General features: G+C 41.9%; 1 protein-coding gene across 4 annotated transcripts in view; it reads left to right on the forward strand.

The window, feature by feature from the left end:
• LOC135545706 (SEC14-like protein 2) overlaps nucleotides 1-23,512 on the forward strand; it is a 41,674-nt gene extending 18,162 nt beyond the window's left edge. For all 4 annotated transcript variants that reach the window (XM_064973512.1, XM_064973520.1, XM_064973527.1 and 1 more), the window contains 7 exons: nucleotides 3,613-3,708; nucleotides 5,351-5,411; nucleotides 6,311-6,394; nucleotides 6,690-6,796; nucleotides 17,937-18,076; nucleotides 20,884-21,053; nucleotides 21,782-23,512. In XM_064973512.1, coding sequence (XP_064829584.1) covers nucleotides 3,613-3,708; nucleotides 5,351-5,411; nucleotides 6,311-6,394; nucleotides 6,690-6,796; nucleotides 17,937-18,076; nucleotides 20,884-21,053; nucleotides 21,782-21,966 — 843 coding nt within the window. In that variant the 3' untranslated portion in view covers nucleotides 21,967-23,512. The remainder of the gene's footprint in view (nucleotides 1-3,612; nucleotides 3,709-5,350; nucleotides 5,412-6,310; nucleotides 6,395-6,689; nucleotides 6,797-17,936; nucleotides 18,077-20,883; nucleotides 21,054-21,781) is intronic.
• The last annotated feature ends 1,977 nt before the right edge of the window (nucleotides 23,513-25,489 follow it).

Here is a 25,489-nt window from a genome sequence, read left to right on the forward strand (position 1 = left end):
CTTGTTGGAAGACAAATCTCCGTCCCAGTCTCAGGTCTTTTGCAGACTCCATCAGGTTTTCTTCCAGAATGGTCCTGTATTTGGCTCCATCCATCTTCCCATCATTTTTAACCATCTTCCCTGTCCCTGCAGAAGAAAAGCAGGCCCAAACCATGATGCTGCCACCACCATGTTTGACAGTGGGGATGGTGTGTGTTCAGGGTGATGAGCTGTGTTGCTTTTACGCCAAACATAACGTTTTGCATTGTTGCAAAAAGTTCAATTTTGGTTTCATCTGACCAGAGCACCTTCTTCCACATGTTTGGTGTGTCTCCCAGGTGGCTTGTGGCAAGCTTTATACAACACTTTTTATGGATATCTTTAAGAAATGGCTTTCTTCTTGCCACTCTTCCATAAAGGCCAGATTTGTGCAATATACGACTGATTGTTGTCCTATGGACAGAGTCTCCCACCTCAGCTGTAGATCTCTGCAGTTCATCCAGAGTGATCATGGGCCTCTTGGCTGCATCTCTGATCAGTCTTCTCCTTGTATGAGCTGAAAGTTTAGAGGGACGGCCAGGTCTTGGTAGATTTGCAGTGGTCTGATACTCCTTCCATTTCAATATTTCGCTTGCACAGTGCTCCTTGGGATGTTTAAAGCTTGGGAAATCTTTTTGTATCCAAATCCGGCTTTAAACTTCTTCACAACAGTATCTCGGACCTGCCTGGTGTGTTCCTTGTTCTTCATGATGCTCTGCGCTTTTAACAGACCTCTGAGACTATCACAGTGCAGGTGCATTTATACGGAGACTTGATTACACACAGGTGGATTGCATTTATCATCATTAGTCATTTAGGTCAACATTGGATCATTCAGAGATCCTCACTGAACTTCTGGAGAGAGTTTGCTGCACTGAAAGTAAAGGGGCTGAATAATTTTGCACGCCCAATTTTTCAGTTTTTAATTTGTTAAAAAAGTTTGAAATATCCAATAAATGTCGTTCCACTTCATGATTGTGTCCCACTTGTTGTTGATTCTTCACAAAAAATACAGTTTTATATCTTTATGTTTGAAGCCTGAAATGTGGCAAAAGGTCGCAAAGTTCAAGGGGGGCGAATACTTTCGCAAGGCACTGTATAGACAATTAGGCTATTTCAGCCACACCCATTACTGACAGGTGTGTATAATCGAGCACACAGTCATGCAATCTCCATAGACAAACATTGACAGTACAATGGCCTTACTGAAGAGCTCAGTGACTTTCAACGTGGCACCGTCATAGGATGGCTCCTTTACAACAAGTCAGTTTGTCAAATTTCTTCCCTGCTAGAGCTGCCCCGGTCAACTGTAAGTGCTGTTATTGTGAAGTGGAAACGTCTTGGAGCAACAACGGCTCAGCCGTGAAGTGGTAGGCTACACAAGCTCACAGAACGGGGCCGCCGAGTGCTGAAGCACGTAACTCATAAAAATCGTCTGTCCTCTTTTGCAACACTCACTACCGAGTTCCAAACTGCCTCTGGAAGCAACGTCAGCACAATAACTGTTTGTAGGGAGCTTTATGAAATGGGTTTTCATGGCTGAGCAGCCACACACAAGCATAGGATCACCATGCACAATGCCAAGCAGCGGCTGGAGTGTAAAACTCGCCGCCATTGGACTCTGGAGCAGTGGAAACACATTCTCTGGAGTGATGAATAATGCTTCACCATCTGGCAGTCCGATGGACAAATCTGGGTTTGGCGGATGCCAGGAGAACGGTACCTGTCCGAATGCATAGTGCCAACTGTAAAGTTTGGTGGAGGAGGAATAATGGTCTGGGGCTGTTTTTCATGGTTCGGGCTAGGCCCCTTTGTTCCAGTTAAGGGATTTTTTTTTACACTACAGCATACAATGACATTCTAGACAAGTCTGTGCTTATAACTTTTTGCCATCAGTTTGGGGAAGGCCCTTTCCTGTTTCAGCATGACAATGCCCCTGTGCACAAAACATCTGATATATGGCTTTTTCTTTGCAGCTCTGCCTAGAAGGCCAGCACCCTGGGTCGCCTCTTCACTGTTGAGACTGGTGTTTTGCGGGTACTATTTAATGAAGCTGCCAGTTGAGAAATTGTGAGGTGTCTGTTTCTCAAACTAGACACTCTAATGTACTTGTCCTCTTGCTCAGTTGTGCACTGGGGCCTCCCATTCCTCTTTCTATTCTGATTAGAGCACATTTTGGCACATTCCTCCTGACAGAGCTGGTGTAACTGAGACAGGTATGTAGGCCTCCTTGCTCGCACATGCTTTTTTTGTTAAGCCCACATATGTTCTATAGGATTGAGGTCAGGGCTGTCCTTAAGCCATTTTGCCACAACTTTGGAAGTATGCTTGGGGTCATTGTCCATTTGGAAGACCCATTTGCGACCAAGCTCTAACTTCCTGACTGATGAGATGCTGCTTCAATATATCCACATAATTTTGCCTCCTCATGATGCCATCTATTTTGTGAAGTGCACCAGTCTCTCCTGCAGCAAAGCACCCCCACAACATGATGCTGCCGCCCCTGTGCTTCTCGGTTGGGATGGTACTCTTCGGCTTATAATTATGGCCAAATGGCTCTATTTTTGTTTCATCAGACCAGAGGACATTTCTCCAAAAAGTACGATCTTTGTCCCCATGTGCAGTTGCAAACTGTAGTCTGGCTTTTTTATGGTGGTTTTGGACCAGTGGCTTCTTCCTTGCTGAGCCGCCTTTCAGGTTATGTCGATATAGATACTTTTGTACCAGTTTCCTCCAGCATCTCCCCAAGGTCCTTTGCTGTTGTTCTGGGATTGATTTGCTCTATTCGCACCAAAGTACGTTCATCTCTAGAAGACAGAACGCGTATTCTTCCTGAGCGGTATGATGGCTGCGTGGTCCCACGGTGTTGATACTTGCATGCTATTGTTTGTACAGATGAACATGGTACCTTCAGGCGTTTGGAAATTGCTCCCAAGGATTATCCAGACTTGTGGAGGTCCACAATGTTTTTTCTGAGTTCTTGGCTCATTTCTTTTGAAGGTAGGTCTTGAAATACATCCACAGGTACACCTCCAATTGACTCAAATGATGTCAATTAGCCTATCAGAAGCTTCTAAAGCCATGACATCATTTTCTGGAATTTTCCAAACTGTTTAAAGGCACAGTCAACTTAGTATTTGTAAACTTCTGACCCACTGGAATTGTGATACGGTGAAATAATCTGACTTCTGACTTCTGACAATATTTGTTTTATGTTTGTATTTGTTGGGATTTATATATTGTTTATTTGTATCTGTTGGACTTTAGTTTAGGTTATCCTTTAGAGTCAATTTGTCCAGGCTCAGTTGTTCCTTGACTAGCACCATTCACTCTCGCTGTCGATGTTTCCAATGTTATACCTTCTAATAGTAACTGTATCCACTGGTGAATTGGGAGAGAGTGAGGTGATTGCCATCTAAGAGCCAACATCTTTTTTTGTCCACGTACTTTGGTCATGTAGTGTACATTTATTAACACTTTTCCTCTCCCTTCCACTTTCTCACTCTGTTTTCTGCCTTCCTTCTCATCGCTCTCTCTCTTTTCCACCCTCTCTCTTTGTCTCTCCATCTCCATCTGTCTCACTCTCTCCTCCAGCTCGGGAGGCATGTGGAAGCCATCACTATGATCTATGACTGTGAGGGGCTGGGTCTCAAACATTTGTGGAAGCCTGCCATCGAGACTTACGGAGAGGTATACTAAATGTCGTGTCTTTACTATCATGAACTGAAGACTGATAGTTTTTATCAAAGATTCTCTGTAATTAGTTACTACGCGATCAACTGATTAATCACGTAACAAATTAATTAGGAAGTCGGGGCACCAAGGAAACATTTTCAGATTACTAAGTTATCATTTCCTAAAATAACTTTTCAGATATTTTATCTGATCAATTAGTCTTTGAATTAATGAATTATTTACTTTACCTCACGTTAGTCTCATTCCAAACGTCGTAAATTGTTGGTTGTCTGCACGAACCCAGTCTTCACTATGAGTCATCCATACATCAATTGTTTTAAATCATTTATTTATTACTAACTAAATAATTCACATAAACAAACAAACAAACAAGGTAAAGGTAATGATAGGAAAATGTGCCCGAGTGGGCTAAACCGGCATGGTGGCTTGTTAGATAAAAGAGGAAGTGGGGGGTCTAAGTGACTAAGAAGTCACTACAAAGTGATAACTATAACAATTGAAATGCTAATCCTTTGCACATGAACGCTCACTCAGTCGGGAACAATTGCAATCAATATATATATTTATGCTCAATGTGTCGTCTTGATCACTGGTGAAAAGTTAATTTCTTTTGTAGAATTGTCCGTCTCTCTCCCTCTCTCTCTCGGTTGTGGTTAGAGGGGATTGTTCAGAGTGACATTCGTTAGAGAATGGATGTTTCGGTGGTTGTCGTTCTTCAAATTCCTAGCTGCAGACTAGTAATCAATATCAAAGACTTGTTCTTATTCTGTCGGTATCGATAGTCTTAAGAGTTTAACCACGTGGTATGGTTAAACGATTCAGCAACGGTCTACAACCTTTGTTCCCCTCCTAATGGAGAAAAATATGGTCTGCAACCTTTAGCCATCTCGTAATTGAGGTAAGCTCGGTCTGCTGATCGAAAACCCGAGTGGGTTTTTTATTGGGAATTGCAGAAAAGGCTGTCACAGGATGTCTGACCCTAACTGGGCTCAGGGGCGGTCCTCTGATTTAGTTCAAATCAAAAGGGAATTGTATTTTTCTTCATTAAACAGTCCAAAATCATATTACACAATTATACAAACAGTATCATAACGCACTCATTCATCTTATACAACAATTAGATGTAAACCTCATATCTGAGGCTATTATACAAACAGCGTTAAGGTAATGTGGCCACACAGTCTCCCATGAGCTTTCCCAAATTGTGACAAACGGACCAGTTCATAGCTGGATTCTTCACCGATCTTATATACTCTCCCTGGAACATGAAATTTGTTCGTACCTCAAGTTCTGTGAGGTGGAAGGATTTCCTTTGTCCTCTATGAAAGTTTACTCTCTCTCTACTATGTGTCCATGAGGAGATCCTTTCAGGAATTTACTACCTCTGACCACAGCAGCCTAGTTGAAGGAGGCAAGGGGGAGGCAGGGAGAGGGGGATGGGGTTGCTATACCCAAAGAGGCCAACGTCATGACAACACACACACACACACACACACACACACACACACACACACACACACACACACACACACACACACACACACACACACACACACACACACAGAGAGTTCTGTTGAATCCATAGGGGGGGGGATCTGAGATGATACTGTCTGATCAAAGTGTTGTATCCTTACAGATCCTGACCATGTTTGAGGACAACTACCCTGAGGGCCTCAAGAGACTATTTGTCATTAAAGGTAAGTTTCACCACCACTTTTTCGTCATATCAATCTATTATATTTGGATGTGGAGAAATGATCTGGAGAAGACCAACCATGCTATCGTTTCTTTGTACATTTGAAAAAGATAGATCCTAAAGAAACCATGAATAATGGACACAGCTCATTAAAAATCGAATCCGCATTTGGGGAAACAGAGTCACTGTTTGCCCCACCACCTTTGTTATTATTTTGGTTTTGTTGATGAAACAGAGAAGAGGAACGTCCGGCAGTATTTCTTGTTATTTCTTTTTTTAAATGCAGTACATATTCTGCTGTTTTACCACACGTGTAATGATGTCCGAGGCTAAGGACCATCGTCATTGTTTGCAGTAAATTCTTTGTTGTTGTAATATCCCAAACGGAGGTGGCAATTTCACCAATTAAGGATTCCAGAGGGAGATGTTACCCCTTAGTATCCCAGTAGTTGTAACGATCATCGTAGGTGGAAGAGGGAGTAGACCAAAACGCAGCGTGGTAAGTGTTCATGCTGTACATTTAATCAAAACTGAACACTAAACAAAATAACAACAAGGAATAACGAGAACGAAACAGTTCTGTCAGGTGATACACACAAAACAGAAAACAAACTACCCACAACTCAAGGGCGAAACCAGGCTGCCTAAGTATGGTTCTCAATCAGAGACAACGATTGACAGCTGCCTCTGATTGGGAACCATACCAGGCCAAACACATAGAAATACAAACATAGAATAACCACCCATATCACACCCTGACCAAACTAAAAATAGAAACATACAAAGCATACGGTCAGGGCGTTACAGTAGTAAACTTACTTATGTTGTGTGTTTCACATCTCTCAAACCTTATTTAGACAGCATTGTATCACACTTGTTCTCTCTTTTCCCACTCCTTAGCACCCAAGCTCTTCCCCGTGGCCTACAACCTCGTCAAGCACTTCCTTAGTGAGATCACCCGCAACAAGATCATTGTCCTGGGTGGTAAGACACTTCCGTATTTCCATTTGAATGTTCTCATAAAAATATACTGTTCCAGAATGCTGAATCATGTCAGCTCTATGCGTGGCATTTCTATTACAGTAGGAACATTCCATACGCTGTGAATACATACAGTATATGGTTGCATCGTCTCTAACTCTACCCAGCTTAACCCTTCAGGTCAGTAAAGGTAATGAATGCACTCACTGTAAGTCGCTCTGGATAAGAGCGTCTGCTAAATAACTCAAACGTAAAATGGCAATATCAGTCTCTCTCTCTTTACCTGTCTGTTCTGCAGCCAACTGGCAGGAGGTGTTGCTGAACTACATAGACCCAGAGCAGCTTCCTGCCGCGTACGGAGGGAAACTCACTGACCCGGACGGGGACTCTCGCTGTAGGACCAAGGTGAGCTCACACCACCAGGAAGTGGGTTGCTTTTTTCATGACCCCCCCCCGAAATGAGACGAGAGATGTCCAATGCTGTAGTCATTGCTGCTCTTCAGTAGATTTAGGATAAAAATTCAATTATACATGGCGACAACATTTAGGGCTTGCAGTGCCACCTATTACTAGTTGCTCCACACCTGCCTAAGGGCTTTTGCAGTAAGGAAGGACTCAACATGCTGCAATATTGAAGCCATGCTGTGAGATGAGAGCAGCTTTGCTTTGCTACCTGCAACCACAAGATGCTGCAGGCAGGGCTAATAACGTTCCTAAGCTACATCCTGCTACTAGTGGGGCCAGTGGAATTACTAACTGTTGGACTTTGTATGTGTGATACATTGAGATTGTGGGCTATATATCACCATGAAACAATTCACAATGAGTCTCGAGTCTTTTTATTCCTTCTGGTCATTGAGATGTTATAGGAGTTCCAGATGGTTTCCTTAGTCTGCTTCAACAGGTACAGTCTGATGATTGGGTATTTTTCGAAGACAATACCGCATGGATATATCATGGATCTGCTTATTTTTGCTCTTCAGTTCAATTCTGCCTTGCCACAAATGACCTTCCTGCCAACCAGCTACAACCTCTGGCTCTGTAGTCATCTACCTGCCAGTAAATGCCATGACACTTGAGTCTAGATGCATTTGAAATGTTCTTACCTAAGAAACTGACCCTTGCTCTGATGTCTCTGTAGATGCATAGGTAGAGATGTCTTCCTAACCTGGAGAGGAACAGGAGGAGTAGGAGGACAAGTCTTTGTCATCCCAAATGAGACCCAGGAAATGACCTTTTGAAATCTTCCGGAAGACTAAGATTCTACGGACTGAAATTCTCCCTAACTTCATGATTCCATTTTACTCAACTGAGTAATTTAGTCTTTCAACACAGGATTGAACAGGAACTTCAGCTTTTATCATTAATAACTATACTATAGGGTTCTATGGAGTGTTTAGATCAGGGACTTAATTGGTAATCTCGGTTAACCCAGAACTAAATATTTTTTTCATTTGGTCAGATGCCATCTGTTCTGAACAAACAGAGAAAAACTCAAACGGACAACTAGAAAAAGCTCAAACCCAAGTTTATTCACCCACTGGGTCATACAGCTGCAAAGACAAGGTATGATTACACAAGCACATATAACCTCTTACTAGGCAGGGTCAACTCCTTACACATCTAGACAGCCAATACATCTCTGTTGCTAGGCAGGAACTTATTGGTTCCTCTCACTGGGGTAGTCATGGCCCTGCCTGATGCTAGAACCTTCGTGGGTGTGGAAGTGTATGTATATGAGGTAGGACTGTAGTAGGAGAGTCATTGTGGTGGGCCCCCCTCCCCAAGGTTTCTTCTCACTTCATCTGTTGACTTGACCTCGAGTCGAATTCCTCACTCGTCCCTTGTTCCACACCCGGTCTGCCTTATCAGAGACTAACTAGACTGTTGCCCTTTGCCTCCCTCCTTACAAACAAACAATGAACTTTCTGCACTTCCCCCTTGTCTCACTCAGTAAATTTCCATACACCAAATTCTTATCCACCCTTCATTGACCCCAACATATACATTCCTTATACATGTCAAATAATCAATAAGTTCTATTATGGTAACAGGAATAAGTATATTTCAAGCTACAATCCAACAGTCCCTCTTTTTTTAATAGTATCTCCATACTGTTCAACAATTAGGGTAGCCTAGTGGTTAGAGCGTTGGACTAGTAACCGAAAGGTTGCAAGTTCATATCCCCGAGCTGACAAGGTACAAATCTGTCGTTCTGCCCCTGAACAGGCAGTTAACCCACTGTTCCTAGGCCGTCATTGAAAATAAGAATTTGTTCTTAACTGACTTACCTAGTAAAATAAAGGTAAAAATAAATAAAAATAAACTTAGAAATTACTTATAAATAAACAGAAAAGAAAACATGATTCATATTCTCAGTTGATTACCTTAGAGACTTATGGCCTCTGACTATGTAATCTGCTTTCATGGCATAAAGCCCTGGCCTCAAACCTATAATCACACTATGCACACTTTTACTCCCCCCTGTCTGCCATTACCCCTCTTGTTGTACAACTGATAATGACATTTCAGCTGGAGATTTTGACTTTCTCTTCCTCCTTCCGGTTCCTACGAGATTGAAAGCAAAAAACTTGAAAAGAAAACACAAAATATGACAAGTGTTAGTAATGCGTTAAGCTATGCATAATCATATATGGCAAAAACTGTTCCTTTGGATACTGTTCTGCTGGGGTCCACAAAAATTAAAGCTCAAAATACCTCCTCATGCTTGTACCCAGACTTCCCCCATCAGGCTGCAGGTTTTACAGGTGGTGTTCCCACGCGATGTCATCCTCACTTTGGCCCTCTGTTTCCCCAGACAAGCGCCCCCATCCCCCCCCCCCCCCCTTTGTCTAGGATGTACAATGAATCTCTGTGTCTAGGCAGGTGGTGTTATCCTCCCATCCCGAGTCCAGAACCTTTCATACTCCTCCACATATCTCCCGGTCTTCTTATCAGTAGTATACATTATTGCACTTTGCCTCAGTCCATTGTTAATTACCTGGACTCAGGTATTTGAGAATAAGCGACCCATTCCTACTCAAGTGAATATGAATATCATGAAAGCTAGAAGACAGTATTATAGGGCAATAGTTCACAATCTATGGTATAAGCGCTATCATATGACTCCTATCTCCCTTATGGGAACATTCTGTCTCTGAGACAGGCCATCGTTGTACTTTGCCTCCGGCCACAAATACATTTGCACATAGATCATTCCATCTAAACCATAACACACTCATTACTACTGCTAGGCCACTTACAGTGGGGCAAAAAAGTATTTAGTCAGCCACCAATTGTGCAAGTTCTCCCACTTAAAAAGATGAGAGAGGTCTGTAATTTTAATCATAGGTACACTTCAACTATGACAGACAAAATTAGATTTTTTTTCTCCAGAAAATCACATTGTAGGATTTTTTATGAAATTATTTGTAAATTATGGTGGAAAATGAGTATTTGGTTAATAACAAAAGTTTCTCAATACTTTGTTATATACCCTTTGTTGGCAACAACAGAGGTCAAACATTTTCTGTAAGACTTCACAAGGTTTTCACACACTGTTGCTGGTATTTTGTCCCATTCCTCCATGCAGAGCGCCTCTAGAGAAGTGATGTTTTGGGGCTGTTGCTGGGCAACATGGACTTTCAACTCCCTCAAAAGATTTTCTATGGGGTTGAGATCTGGAGACTGGCGAGGCCACTCCAGGACCTTGAAATGCTTCTTACGAAGCCACTCCTTCGTTGCCCGGGTGGTGTGTTTGGGATCATTGTCATGCTGAAAGACCCAGCCACGTTTCATCTTCAATGCACGACACGGGGATTCTTTAGCTAAATAGCCCAGTACTGTAGCCTACTCCCGACCATCACATTCCATCCATATTTTTCGTTCCATCCTAACAGAAACCCAGAAGGTTTTTCATTTTTCTTGGAATAGAAACACCATAATATTAATAAAATTAATGCAACCTATGCCGCAGTACGCTGCAACTTTTAAAGGACGAACCACTGTAGAAAATGTTCTTTGTGCCCTTTAAGGTGCATCCTTTCTATCTAGTGAAATACCAAACTAAAACCAAATAATAAGACCCCACGCAACACCACAAAAAAATATTCATAACAGGTGGTTTGTGTGCTGGTGTGCATGGTAAAAAGTTGGGCAAAAACAAACAAATGGCCAGACCTTACTTAATTGTGACCTCCTTTTACGGCCGGATCCAGGTAACTTTATACTTAATAGAAGTGCGGAATTTCACTAACTGCTCTCCCAAGACAACAGCCTCGGAAATATTTCAAAGGGAGAGATATGAACACCCTATCCTATCCTGGAAGAGAAAATGTAAATTTCGTTAGTTTTCACTACGCTAAATCAGCAACACAAATTTTAATTACAGACAAAACAAAACATGATAATTTTTGTTTACAGAGAGGCTACTGTCCTCCACTCTTTGAATCACTTGTGTTGTAATCCACCCCAACCTTTACTGCATATACTATAACCAATATCCATTGGATATTCACTATTTGCTTCACACTCATTAATGTCTACTATTTTAAGATTAATATTCACTAAATCGAGACAGGTCTAATTTTGGCCCATTGTAATCAAAGCAGTGTTCTCTCGCCTGCACTGCACTTAGACACGACGGCATTCCTCTTGCCAAGTCTAACAATTTTTTACATTTTTTAAACTAGGCAAGTCAGTGAAAAACAAATTCTTATTTACAATGACGGCTTACCGCGGCCAAACCCGGATGACCCTAGGCCAATTGTTCGCCACCCTATGGGATACAACCTGGATTTGAACAAGGGCTGTAATGACAATATTAACTCGGTTGCAACACTCACTACCAAGTTCCAAACTTCCTCTGGAAGCAATGTCAGCGCAATAGCTATTCTTCGGGAGCTTCGTGAAATGGGTATCCATGGCCGAGCAGCCGCACATAAGCCTAAGTTCACCATGCGCAATGCCAAGCGTCAGCTAGAGTGGTGTATAGCTTGCCCCCATTGGACTCTGGAGCAGTGGAAACATTTTCTGGAGTTCTGAATCACACTTCACCATCTGGCAGTCCAACGGACGATCTGGGTTTAGCGGATGCCAGGAGAACGCTACCTGCCCGAATGCATAGTGCCAAGTGTAATGTTTGGTGGATGAGGAATAATGGTCTGGGGCTGTTTTTCATGGTTCGGGCTAGGCCCCTTTGTTCCAGTAAAGGGAAATGTTTACGCTACAGCATACAATGACATTCTAGACAAGTCTGTGCTTATAACTTTTTGCCATCAGTTTGGGGAAGGCCCTTTCCTTTTTCAGCATGACAATGCTCCCCGTGCACAAAGTGAGGTCCATACAGAAATGGTTTGTCGAGATTGGTGTGGAAGAACTTGCCTGGCCTACAAAGAGCCCTGACCTCAACTCCATCGAACACCTTTGGGATGAATTGCGAGCCAGGCCTAAATGCCCAACATCACTAATGCTCTTGTGGCTGAATTGAAGCAAATCCCTGCCACAATGTTCCAACATCTAGTGGAAAGCCTTCCCAGAAGAGTGGAGGCTGTTATAGCAGCAAAGAGGGGACCAACTCCATAATAATTCCCATGATTTTGGAATAAGATGATTGACGAGCAGGTGTCCACGTACTTTTGGTCATGTAGTGTGTATATTTGTATGTGTGTATTTGTTGGGCTTTAGCTTAGGTTATTCTTTACAGATTCAAGTATATTTGTCCAGGCCTCAATTGTTCCTTGACTAGCACCATTCATTCTGCCTGTTGATATTTCTAATGTTACAACTTCCAATAGTAACTGTATCCACTGGTGAATTGGGAGAGAGTGAGGTGATTGCCATCTATGAGCCAACAACTTTTTTTGTGGCAGTGTCACCTGCCAATGGTAATCATCTCTGATTTGATTAAGAGATTCAAGGAGCTATCATCGTTAAGTAACATAGTAGATGGAAAGCATTGAATATTTACATTCATGCACTTCAAAATTAATTTAGTAACTTTTTTGCCAGAAGCATTTAACTGCAGCAGGGCACTCCCACATCATATGAAAGAATGTGACTACCTGATTTAGGGTACACGGTGAACAGTTGGGAGTTGGGGCCAATTTCATTGTAAAACAAATCCTTGGTGTTAAATACAGTCTGTGACAAAACTTTGAATATACACTGAGTGTACAAAACATTAGGAACACCTGCTTTTTCTGTGGCATAGACTGACCAGGTGAATTCAGGTGAAGGTTATGCTCCCTTATTGATGTCACATGTTAAATCCATGTCAATCAGTGTAGATGAAGGGGAGGAGATGGGTTAAAGAAGGATTTTCAAGCCTTGAGACAATTGAGCTATGAATTGTGTACCATTCAGAGGGTGAATGGGCAAGACAAAATATTTAGGTGCCTTTGAATGGGGTATGGTAGTAGGTGCCAGTGTTGATTTGTCAAGAACTGCAATGCTGCTGGGTTTTTCACTCTCAACAGTTTCCTGTGTGTGTGGTCCACCACCCAATGGACACCCAGCCAACTTGACACAACTGTGGGAAGCATTGGAGTCAACATTGGCCAGCATTCCTGTGGAATGCTTTTGACACCTTGTAGAGTCCATGCCCTGATGAATTGAGGCTGTTCTGCGGGCAAAACTCCTGTGTTCCTTGTGTTTTGTACAGTCATTGTATACAGTTGAAGTCGGAAGTTTACACACACTTAGGTTTGAGTCATTAAAACTCGTTTTTCAACCACTCCACAAATTTGTTGTTAACAAACTCGGTTAGGATATCTACTTTGTGCATGACACAAGTAATTTTTCCAACAATTGTTTACAGACAGGTTATTGTAATCACAATTCCAGTGGATCAGAAGTTTACAAACACTAAGTTTACAAACACTAAACAGCTTGGAAAATTCCAGAAAATGCTGTCATGGCTTTAGAAGCTTCTGATAGGCTAATTGACATCATTTGAGTCAATTGGATGTGAATCTGTGGATGTATTTCAAGGCCTACCTTCAAACCCAGTGCCTCTTTGCTTGACATCATGGAAAAAAACAAAAGAGATGAGCCAGGACCTCAGAAAAAAATTGTAGACCTCCACAAGTCTTGTTCATCCTTGGGAGCAATTTCCAAACAGTAGTACGCAAGTATAAACACCATGGGACCACGCAGACGTCATACCGTTCAGGAAGGTGACACGTTCTGTCTTCTAGAGATTAATGTACTTTGGTGCAAAAAGTGCAAATCAATCCCAGAACAACAGCAAAGGACCTTGTCGAGATGCTGGAGGAAACAGGCACAAAAGTATCTATATCCACAAAATGAGTCCTATATCGACATAACCTGAAATGTGCTCAGCAAGGAAGAAGCCACTGCTCCAAAACGCCATACAAAAACAGACTACAGTTTGCAACTGCACATAAGGACAAAGATCGTACTTTTTGGAGAAATGTCCTCTGGTCTGATGAAACTGTTTGGCCATAATGACCATCATTATGTTTGGCGGAAAAAGGGGGAGGCTTGCAAGCCGAAGAACACCATCCCAACTGTGAAGCACGGGGGTGGCAGCATCATGTTGTGGGGGTGCTTTGTTGCAGGAGGGCCTGGTGCACTTCACAAAATAGATGGCATCAGGAGGAATGATAATTATATGGATATATTGAAGCAACATCTCAAGACATCAGTCAGGAAGTTAAAGCTTGGTCGCAAATGAGTCTCCAAATGGACAATGACCACAAGCATACTTCCTAAGTCTTGGCTTAAGGACAAGAAAGTCAAGGTATTGGAGTAGCCATCACAAAGCCCTGACCTCAATCCTATATAAAATGTATGGGCAGAACTGAAAAACGTGTGTGCCAGCAAGGAGGCCTACACACCTGGCTCCATTACTCTAGCTGTGTCAGGAGGAATGGGCCAAAATTCACCCAACTTATTGTGGGAAGCTTGTGAAAGGCTACGTTTGACCCAAGTTAAACAATTTAAAAGCAATGCTACCAAATACTAATTGTGTGTGTATGTAAAGTTCTGACCCACTGGGAATGTGATGAAATAAATAAAAGCTGAAAGAAATCATTATCTCTACTATTATTCTGACATGTCACATTCTTAAAATATAGTGGTGATCCTAACTGGCCTAAGACAGGAAATTTTACTAGGATTTAATGTCAGGAATTGTGGAAAATCTGAGTTTAAATGTATTTGGCTAAGGTGTATATAAACTTCCGACTTCAACTGTAAGTATATGGATGAGCGATGGCCGAGCGGCATAGGCAAGGTGCAGTAGAAGGTATAAAATACAGTATATACATGTGATATGAGTAATGTAAGATATGTAAAAAAAATAATGGCATTATTTAAAGTGCCATTGTTTAAAGTGACTAGTGATCTATTTAATAAACTGGCCAGTTATTGGGTCTCAATGTAGGTAGCAGCCTCTCTGAGTTACTGATTGCTGTTTAGCAGTCTGATGGGCTTGGGATTGAAAAACAGCTTCTGTCTCTCGGTCCCAGCTTTGATGCACCTGTACTGACCTCGCCTTCTGGATGGTAGCGTTGTGAACATACAGTGGCTCGGGTGGTTGGTGTCCTTGATGATCTTTATGGCCTTCCTGTGACATCGGGTGCTGTAGGTGTCATGGAGGGCAGGTAGTTTGCCCCCGGTGATGCGTTGTGCAGACCGCAGCACCCTCTGGAGAGCCTTGCGGTTGAGGGCGGTGCAGTTCCGTACAAGCTGTGATACGGCCCGACAGGATGCTCTCGATTGTGTATCTGTAAAAGTTTGTCAAGAGTTTTGGTTACAAGCCAAATTTCTTCAGCCTGCTGAGGTTGAAGAGGCGCCAGAGGAATAATCTTAATTTCTCCGAACCAGAATAGACTGACGAGTTTCAGAAGAAAGTTATTTGTTTCTGGCCATTTTGAGCCTGTAATCGAACCTACAAATACTGATGCTCCAGATACACAACTAGTCTAAAGAAGGCCAGTTTTATTGCTTTTTTAATCAGAACAACAGTTTTCAACTGGGCTAACATAATTGCAAAGGGGTTTTCTAATGATCAATTAGCCTTTTAAAACGATAAACTTGGATTAGCCTACACAATGTGTCATTGGAACACAGGAGTGATGGTTGCTGATAATGGGCCTCTGTAGATATTACATTAAAAAATTATCTGTTTCATCTGACATTTATAGCTTATTTGCTGTAGAGGGAGATCAGACTGGGTCTGTGTGTACACTACAGGCAGATTATGCAACAGTCAGTCAAGTTTTAAAGATCATTTTTAACACCTTTACCGCTTTAGTGCCACAAATGCATTTGGATCAAGGTCCTGTTTGTGTCTGCAGCTGTCCTCAGCTCAACATTTCCCTTGGCTTGCTGTGTTATGCTAGACATGTAATGAATGGTGTGACTTGTGTGATTTGACTGTGGACCAATGCTAATTGCCCTCTGCTTTTGGTTGAGATGAACCATCCCATCTGTCTCTCCCTTCACTCACAAATGGAATACATCACCCCTTATTGCCCCCCCCCCGGTGGTTCTCAATTACTGCTGCAAGCAGCATTTTTAACATCCATCTGTGTTTGGTGTGTCAGTATTTCTCAAATCCTTGGTTTTCTTGAGCTGAGGGCTCAGACTGTTTAGGAAGATGAGATCATTAGCCAGTAAGGTGGTCTAAAGAAAATTGTTGGTCTTGTTATTATAGCAAATAAATTACAAAATTAAACTCTAAGGCTGATACTCTGGACTTTTATTTCTCAGCTGAAAGTATGTGAAGCTCAAAAAGCCTATGATAAAACATGTACGCAGCAGATTCGTAGTTGTAGAAAGTAACGCTTTCTTTTTTATTTCCTCGTAAGTTCTTCCCTAAAAAAAATGTCCTACTGACTTTCATAGCATTTTTATCAGCTACAGTACCTTGCAAAAGTATTCACCCCCTTGGTGTTTTTCCTATTTTGTTGAAATACAACCTGTAATTTAAATATATTTTTATTTGGATTTTATGTAATGGACATGCACAAAACAGTCCAAATTGTTGAAGTGAAATGAAATGACTTGTTTCAAAAACTAAAAAAATGTAATGGAAAAGTGGTGCGTGCATATGTATTCACCCCCTTTGCTATGAAGCCCCTAAATAAGATCTGGTGCAACCAATTACCTTCAGAAGTCACATAATTAGTTAAATAAAGTTCACCTATGTGCAATCTAAGTGTCACATGATCTCAGTATGTATATATATATATATATATATATATACCTGTTCTGAAAGGCCCCAGAGTCTGCAACACCACTAAGCAAGGAACACCACCAAACAAGCGGCACCATGAAGAACAAGGAGCTCTCCAAACAGGTCAGGGACAAAGTTGTGGAGAAGTATAGATCAGGGTTGGGCTATGAAAAATATCAGAAACTTTGAACATCCCATGGAGCACCATTAAATCCATTATTATTATTTTTTATATGGCACCACAACAAACCTGCCAATAGAGGGCTGCCCACCAAAACTCACAGGCCAGGCAAGGAGGGCATTAATCAGAGAGGCAACAAAGAGACCAAAGATAACCCTGAAGGAGCTGCAAAGCTCCACAGTAGAGATTGGAGGATCTGTCCATAGGACCACTAAGAGCTGGGCTTTACGGAAGAGTGTCCAGAAAAAAATCCATTGCTTTAAAAGGCACGTGGGAGACTCCCCAAACATATGGAACAAGGTACTCTGGTCAGATGAGACAAAAATTGAGGTTTTTGGCCATCAAGGAAAACGCTATGTCTGGCGCAAACCCAACACCTCTCATCACCCCGAGAACACCATTTAACAGTGAAGCATGGTGGTGGCAGCATCATGCTGTGGGGATGTTTTTCATCAACAGGGACTAGGTAACTACTAGTCAGAATTGAAGGAATGATGAATGGCGCTAAATACAGGGAAATTCTTAAGGGAAACCTGTTTCAGTCTTCCAGAAATTTGAGACTGGGACAGAGGTTCACCTTCCAGCAGGACAATAACCCTAAGTATACTGCTAAAGCAACACTTGAGTGGTTTAATGGGAACATTTAAATGTATCGGAATGGCCTAGTCAAAGCCCAGACCTCAATCCAATGGAGAATCTGTGGTATGACTTAAAGATTGCTGTACACCAGCGAAACCCATCCAAATTGAAGGAGCTGGAGCAGTTTTGCCTTGAAGAATGGGCAGAAATCCCTGTGGCTAGTTGTGCCAAGCTTATAGAGACATACCCAAAGAGAATTACAGCTGTAATTGCTGCAAAAGGTGGCTCTACAAATTATTGACTTTTTGGGGGGGCACATAGTTATGCACAGTCAAGTTTTCAGTTTTATTTGTCTTATTTCTTGGTTGATTCATAATAAAACAAATATTTTGCATCTTCAAAGTGTTGTGTAAATCAAATGATACAACCCCCCCCCCCCCCAAAAAAAAAATCCATTCTAATTCCAGGTTGTAAGGCAACAAAATAGGAAAAATGCCAAGGGGGGTGAATACTTTCGCAAGCCACTGTAACCCCACAACATCCATCCTCTTACTCTGTCTATATATATGTGTGTATTCAAGATCCACTATGCTGGGACAGTGCCTACGTCCTACTATGTTCGTGAGTCAGTGAAGGTGGACTATGAACAGTGTCTAACAGTCAGCCGTGGCTCCTCACAGCAGCTAGAATATGAGATCCTCTTCCCTGGCTGTGTGCTCAGGTGAGTGGACCGATATTACTACCGCTATTTCTTTCTTTCTATCCCTCCCTCTTTCTCTGTCTTACCTCTCTGCAACCCCACTACTTGTCCTGTTCTATCTCGACCTCCCTTACCACCCTCCACCTTTATTTTCCTCTCTCTCTCTATCTCTTTTATTACCCTCCTTAACTCCAGTGCAGGGTGGCCCTGCATCGAGTCCGATACCCACGGTTCCCCATGGTTGACCCGGAAAAATGTCAGTTGGTGGGTGAAATGAAAACGTTCTTTCAACCCACGGGTCGGCTCGCGATTCAGAACAATTATAATCCGGATCGAAATATTTTAAATCAATATAAAAAATGGTTTACAGACCCAGGACTTGTGTTGCATTGTGTTGCGAATTCCATTCTGTGAGCGATGAGGCAGACATATAAGCTACCACGCTGTGGATCAGGGAGCTGTCCATTATTTGTGTGGTGCTAAAATGTATGTTTCGTCCTCCCACACGAGAATACTTTGCCAAGTGTACTTACCCTGGCTCGCTTAGCTCATGTGAAAATGGCCAACGTAGGTATTTGTTTACGATAGGCTAATTGAGTTTATTATCAGTTAACTATTAAGCTACTCCAGGCATTCATTTGCAGCCTTTCTTAAATTATGGGTCGGGTCGCGGACCTGTTAATGGTGAATCGCGATGTGTCAGAGTACATTTCTAATTATTTAATGAATTACTGGAATTGATTTGGCCAAGTGCGCTCTCTGCTTAGCAGCGGTCTCTGCTCAGTTTGGCAGCTGCGTGAGAGTGAGATGCCCGTGTGCTTCGCGGTTTACCTGATCTTTTTTCTGCAGTTTTCTTGAAGATTACTCCGCGACACAGGCGATGCAGCGCTGTCGTTCAGCAGCAGATGATGCGCTGTCTGCCACTGACTTGTCATTTCCATTCGCCATCACTCACCGCTGTCATCAAATGGATTCATGCTGGCCACAAGTTCTGACTGAGCTCAATTGTCATGAAACGCATATACAGAGAGCGTTTCTCTTTCATAGAAATGTATAACGAAGAGCGCCCATGTGTTTTGTGCGGGGAAGTGCTTAGTAATGAAACGACACGTCCTGCCTGACCAAACATCCACAGCATGATGGTAAACCAAGGGAGTTCTTTCAGAACAGAGTAGCATGCTTCAAGAAACAGTGCTACGACAGTGGAAAAGTAAGTCAGCTAGCATGGCATTGTTATTTTATAACAGGTGATGATAAGTAGAAATAAGGGAGCACTAACTAACTTCCATAGTTGTAGATGTGAGTTTATCTTTCAAACAATCCCCTGGCCTTGTACACAGCTAATAGCTATCATTTGCCAAAGCAAGCTAGCTACTGATAGTGCAACCCTAGTAACAGTACAAATGAAGATGAAAAATGATCAGGCCTACTGTAAATGATTGTTGAAAACTGGTCTCTGTTGGAACTGTTGCTGTTAAAATACAATCATATATTTTTTTATTCTTAACTGGAATAAACTGATTGAAGCAAGATGCTTTTTGAGGCAAACACAGCTGTCTCCTGCCTGACTGAGAAAGCAGTAGATGTTCTGGTCTAGTTTGGCACCACATACCTATGCGAGTCAACTCTGACATACTTAAAACAAGTACAGAAACAGTTTCAAGGTTGAGCATGACCTCAGTATTGCACTGTCAAGAACGGAGCCCAGAATAGACATGCTCTCAATAGGACTGTGTGTGTGTGTTTTCTGGTCTACGTCTGTGTGATGTGATCAATCAGTTTATTCCAGTTCAAAATAAAACATATGTATTGTATTTTAACAGCAACAGTTCCAACCTAAACTTTCTTTCTACAATTTCTACAGCAAGATGTACAGTAGGCCTGATCATTGTTCATCTGTACTGATGCTTAGAGTTGCACTATCAAAAAGCCTGTGTGTGTGTGTTCTGTTATTCATATGTGTGATGTGATCAATCAGTTTATTCCAGTTCAGAATGAAAATGATTTATTGTATTTTAACAGCAAACAGTTCCAACCTAGTTAGATATGGAAGAGTGTTTTTAAAGGGGGGAAATAAACATTAATATATATGGATGTGGATATTTAATTTCATTGTTATTTGTTCTTGTCTATATTGCAATTGTTTTAGGCATAAGGGCAATGAAATATACCAATATTTATGTATAGTTGCATATTTTGCTAAGCTTGGGTCCCAGGAAAACACAGAATTTCTCATTTGGGTCCCAGGCTGAAAAGGTTTAAGAACCTCTGATTTAGACCATAACGCTGGCTATATCAAGTTTAAACCGGTGCGCTGGTGAAAGTTTGAGCAGGCCTAGGTTATAGCCTACTAATTAAATGTAGTTTTGCATCCTATATTAGATTCTGGGAATTGTTTATATGATTTTCAATTAAACAGTTTTACTATCTAAACAATATTGAATGTAAAGGTCTTGTTTTATTATGTCGGCTATAGGCTTTCATCAGGTAAGAAGGCTAATGAGAAGACCCTTTTTCAGAGCAATTTTAGTTGTCAATGTGCCACATCTCATTGTAAAAAAAATGTATTATTTCGTTCTGGCATGGTTTCATGGCATAGTTTCCTTTTTATCTAAATGTTGATTAGACATGCATATACATTAACTCATGCAGGGAGGGGAATAGTAGCCTATGACTAGTCACATAGCCTTGTCATAGCCTATGATAGTCATAAAAACGATTAAATAAATTAATGTTATTTGGCGGGTCACAGATCGGCTCTCGGAACAATTCTATGCGGGTGTGTCGGGATATATAATTATGTAATATAATATCTCCCCCCCATGCAGGTGGCAGTTTTCTAGCGATGGGGCAGACATCGGCTTTGGGGTGTTTATGAAGGGGAAGATAGGAGAGAGGCAAAATGCGGGGCAGATGCAGGAGGTGGTTCCCAGCCAGAGATACAACGCACACCTGGTGCCCGAAGACGGCTCTCTCACCTGCAGCGAGCCTGGGGTCTGTGAGTACAGGACAGCTAGACAGAGACACATAAGCGATTTCTAAACTTTATACCCCTTTCACACTATCGTGCCATCCCAAACCAAACTGTGCTGGCTTGGGTATTTTCTTTTCACATTTGCCTTTTTTTCATGGTTCTAGCCACTTTAATGCTTGGTTTGATTAGTCTCAGTAGTGTGAAAAGCCCTACAGTGGGCTACAACAGAGGTACAATGACACATGAAGACTTGGGTAGGGGCACATAAGAACCTAGTCTAGTGGTACTAGACAGAGATTGGATCTCGGCCTACCAGTATAACACTAGCCCACCGTGTGACTACTTTACAGACCTGTGTCTTTGCCTGTTGGGTGACGTTTTTTCACACTTCTGAAGGTATATCCGTGGTCAGTGGATCGTTCTGATAAGGAATGCATTGTTTGCATCACCAAGTGTTGTCCAGGAAATAATTTATTCAAATTGTAAGATACTACCACCCCACCTCAAAATCAAAACCAATGTTTGTAAGCTCGGTCATGGGAAAATTGTCACCAAACAAGCATAGGAACGGTCAGCAAATAACTAGCAAGGTGGGTACATGTTATAAAGCTAGACCCAGGTTCCACTCAGGTCTAGAAACTGGGCAATTAAGAACCAGGCCTTGCATACAAGCACACAAAGAGGACAAGGGCGGGAGTAAAGGTGTAGGACTTGACTTAGGCAACATCCATGTTGTTTTCCTTCTTCTTCAGATGTGCTGCGGTTCGACAACACCTACAGTATCTTCCAGTCCAAACGCATCAGCTTCACCGTCGAGGTCTTGCTCCCAGGCCAATCTCAGTCTCCGAAAAAACGGGCTGGCTCACAAGTGGAGGCCAGCAACCAATCGCAGTCTCCGAATAACCAGGGTGGGTCAGAATCTGGGGCCAGCAGCTAATTGTGACAGACTTTACTGAGCTAGAGCTAGTCTCAGCCCCAGCCATGGTTAGTGAAGTCAGACCTGAAACCACTGAAATAGACTCCAATGATTATTAGCACTGAGGTACTTCATCTGACAATGGGCCATTGTGCTGCTCACGAATGAAGGTATGTAGCTCTGGTCCAGTGCATTACATGCGGCTTGCTGATGCTGAGACTTCTACATCTGCAAGCCACACGCAATGCCCTGGGCCAGAGCTAGAATGTACAATGAAGAGAAACAAGTCCATAACTCAGGGTTCCTGGAGTAGAGGAGATGTATTCAAACACAGACTGAAACAACTGGTTTACTTTCTACAATAAGTGTATGGCTTTTAAAAATCTATTTTATTTTAAAGACCAGGAAGTATATTATATCTGAATGTCATTGATGGTCCAGGGTGTATTATTTTGCAATGCTGAGAGCAGAGCAGCAAGACCTCAGGAGATATTTATTTCTTCAACACTCCTCTATATAACCATCTGTTCAAGTACAATCCCTTTTCCGTGGCAACAACGCATTATGGGCTTCACCCTGTCTTCTCTCTCTCAAGCACTGGGTGAATTTCAAGGTTTTTCCCTTGATTTCTCGTGTCCTTGATTCCTCACCTTCTTCTCAAAAGGCAAGGAATAAGGATATACTTTTGAGATGTACCCTCTCGCTCTCAATCTTTCTTCTTTCTGTCATGATTTATGAGTCATGACAAAATTAGGCCATTTTGAGTATGCCTTTACTTTTCAAAATCAACACAGTTCTGTTCAAATGAATATGTTGACATACTGGTAGTTTTATTTTCAGGGAAAACAAATCTATATTTTGTATTTTAATTGTTAGAACATGAAAGGCAAGAAATCTTTGAGAATGCTAATCCACTGTCCAAAATCTGTATCATTAAGCATTATTGCAGTAGAATGACATTCCATTTTGTTGTGTAATCTTCAGCACCAGTTTTTTCCTGTATAGGGTTGCAATTTGCAAAATTCCAGTAACTTTCCCAAAATTCCCAGGATTTCCAGAAATATGTAACAACAAAAGACATACATGGTGTAAATGCTTGCCTTAAATACGTCAGTGTGTTTAAAGAATGTGCAGCACTCAACGAACTGGCCCTTATGGGCAGTTGAAACACTCAAAAAGCTCTATTATATGTCGTCTGTAAACAGTACTTATTGATTGAAGTCGTCTTCTGCCAGCATCTGGATAAAGTATTTGCACAGTGAAAATCATGGAATGTAGCTAGCTATTATAGCCTTATTCAACGTTGGTTTGTGCTCACTGTTCAATAGATAATTTATGTTACCTTTATGTATTTTAGTAATGAGTAGGGGGAACAGTACCCACTCCGAAACATTTAAATTGTTATCTTTTTGTGAACATTTGTCAATCTTTTCTTTAGTTAAAATTGGAAACATGTCATTTATTTTTGTAGGATTCATGTAGTCAGTGCATATCTAATGTAACAGAAACCAATCTGAGCTGTTCCAATCTATTGGGGAAATAATATACATGTTTGAATCAACTTGAATTAATCTCGTCCACAAGCCGTCTCTCTTTCTCTGTCTAACCTATATGCAGATGTGGTAACAATTAAGCCTGGGGACTGAATATACAGTATACTAACTAAACAAGTACTTGGACGTACAGTATGGTACAAAATGATCGCACTTTAGAGCCCTTGACAGTACCTTAGTCTACAAAAGTAAAAGGTATGTCTGGGTCTTTCTCCAGTAGTTGTATCTATTGTCTGACAGTTCGTTTTCTAAGCATTGTTTTTATTAGGAACATATACAGTTGAAGTCGGAAGTTTACATACACTAAATTGACTGTGTCTTTTAAATAGCTTGGAAAATTTCAGAAAATTATGTCATGGCTTTAGACGCTTCTGTGAAGATGCTGGAGGAAACAAGTAAAAAGGTATCTATATTCACAGTAAAACGAGTCCTATATCGACATAACCTGAAAGGCCGCTCAGCAAGGAAGAAGCCACTGCTCAAAAACCGCCATAAAGAAGCCAGACTATGGTTTGCAACTGCACAAACCTTTTGGAGCAAAGTCCTCTGGTCTGATGACACAAAAATAGAACTGTTTGGCCATAATGACCATTGTTATGTTTGGAGGAAAAAGGGCTAGGCTTGCAAGGCGAAGAACACCATCCCAACTGTGAATCATATGGGGGTGGCAGAATAATTTTGTGGGTGTGCTTTGCTGCACTTCACACAATAGATGGCAACATGAGGGGGGAAAATTATGTGGATATATTGGATATATATGTTATTGGGCACAGGGACTATGGTGGTATTACAGACTCAGTCAGGGACAGGTTGATAATGTCAGTGAAGATACTGTCCAGTTGGTCAGTGCATGCTCGTAGTACACGTCCTGGCAATCCGTCTGGCCCTGCGGCCTTGCGAATGTTGACCTGTTTAAAGGTCTTACATCGGCTACAGAGAGAGTGATCACACAGTCGCCAGGAACAGCTGGTGCTGTCATGCATGTTTCATTGTTACTTGCCTCGAAGCGAGCGTAGAAGCAATTTTGCTTGTCTGGTAGGTCGTGTCACCGGGCAGCTCTCGGCTGTGCTTCCCTTTGTAGTCCGTAATAGTTTGCAAGCCCTGCCACATCCGACTAGTGTCGGAGCGGAGCCAGTTTAGTACAATTCAATCTTAGTCCTGTATTGACGCTTTTGCCTGTTTGATGGTTCATCGGAGGGCATAGCGGGATTGTTGATAAGCTTCCGTGGTATTTTCCTGCTCCTTGAAAGCAGCAGTTCTACCCTTGAGCTCAGTGCAGATGTTGCCTGTAATCCATGGCTTCTGGTTGGTGTATGTACGTACGGTCACTGTGGGGACGATGTCATCGATGCACTTATTGATGAAGCTAGTGATTTATGTGGTGTACTCCTCAATGCCATTGAAAGAATCCCGGAACATATTCCAGTCTGTGCTAGCAAAATAGTCCTGTAGTTTAGCATCTGCTTCATCTAACCACTTTCTTATTGACCGAGTCACTGGTGCTTCCTGCTTTAGTTTTTGCTTGTAAGCCAGAATCAGGAGGATAGAATTATGTTCAGATTTGACAAATGGAGCACGAGGGAGAGCTTTGTATCTGTCTGTGTGTGGTGGTCTAGAGTTTTTTTTTTCCTCTTGTTGCACATGTAACATGCTGAAAGAAATTAGGGCAAGCTGATTTGAGTTTCCCTGCATTAAAGTCCCCGCCACTAGCAGCTCCATGTCTTGATGAGCATTTTCCTGTTTGCTTATGGCTGTATACAGCTCATTGAGTGCGGTCTTAGTGCCAGCATCGGTCTGCGGTGGTATATAGACAGCTACGAAAAATATAGATGTAAACTCTCTTGTTAAATAATGTGGTCTACAACTTAGATACTCTACCTCAGGCGAACAAAAACTTGAGATTTCCTTAGATTTTGTGCACCAGCTATTGTTTACAAATATACATAGTCCGCCGCCCCTTGTGTTACCAGAGGCCGCTGTTCTGTCCTGCC

Source organism: Oncorhynchus masou, chromosome 1, assembly GCF_036934945.1.
Source record: "Oncorhynchus masou masou isolate Uvic2021 chromosome 1, UVic_Omas_1.1, whole genome shotgun sequence".
In the NCBI taxonomy this organism is placed as follows: domain Eukaryota; kingdom Metazoa; phylum Chordata; class Actinopteri; order Salmoniformes; family Salmonidae; genus Oncorhynchus; species Oncorhynchus masou.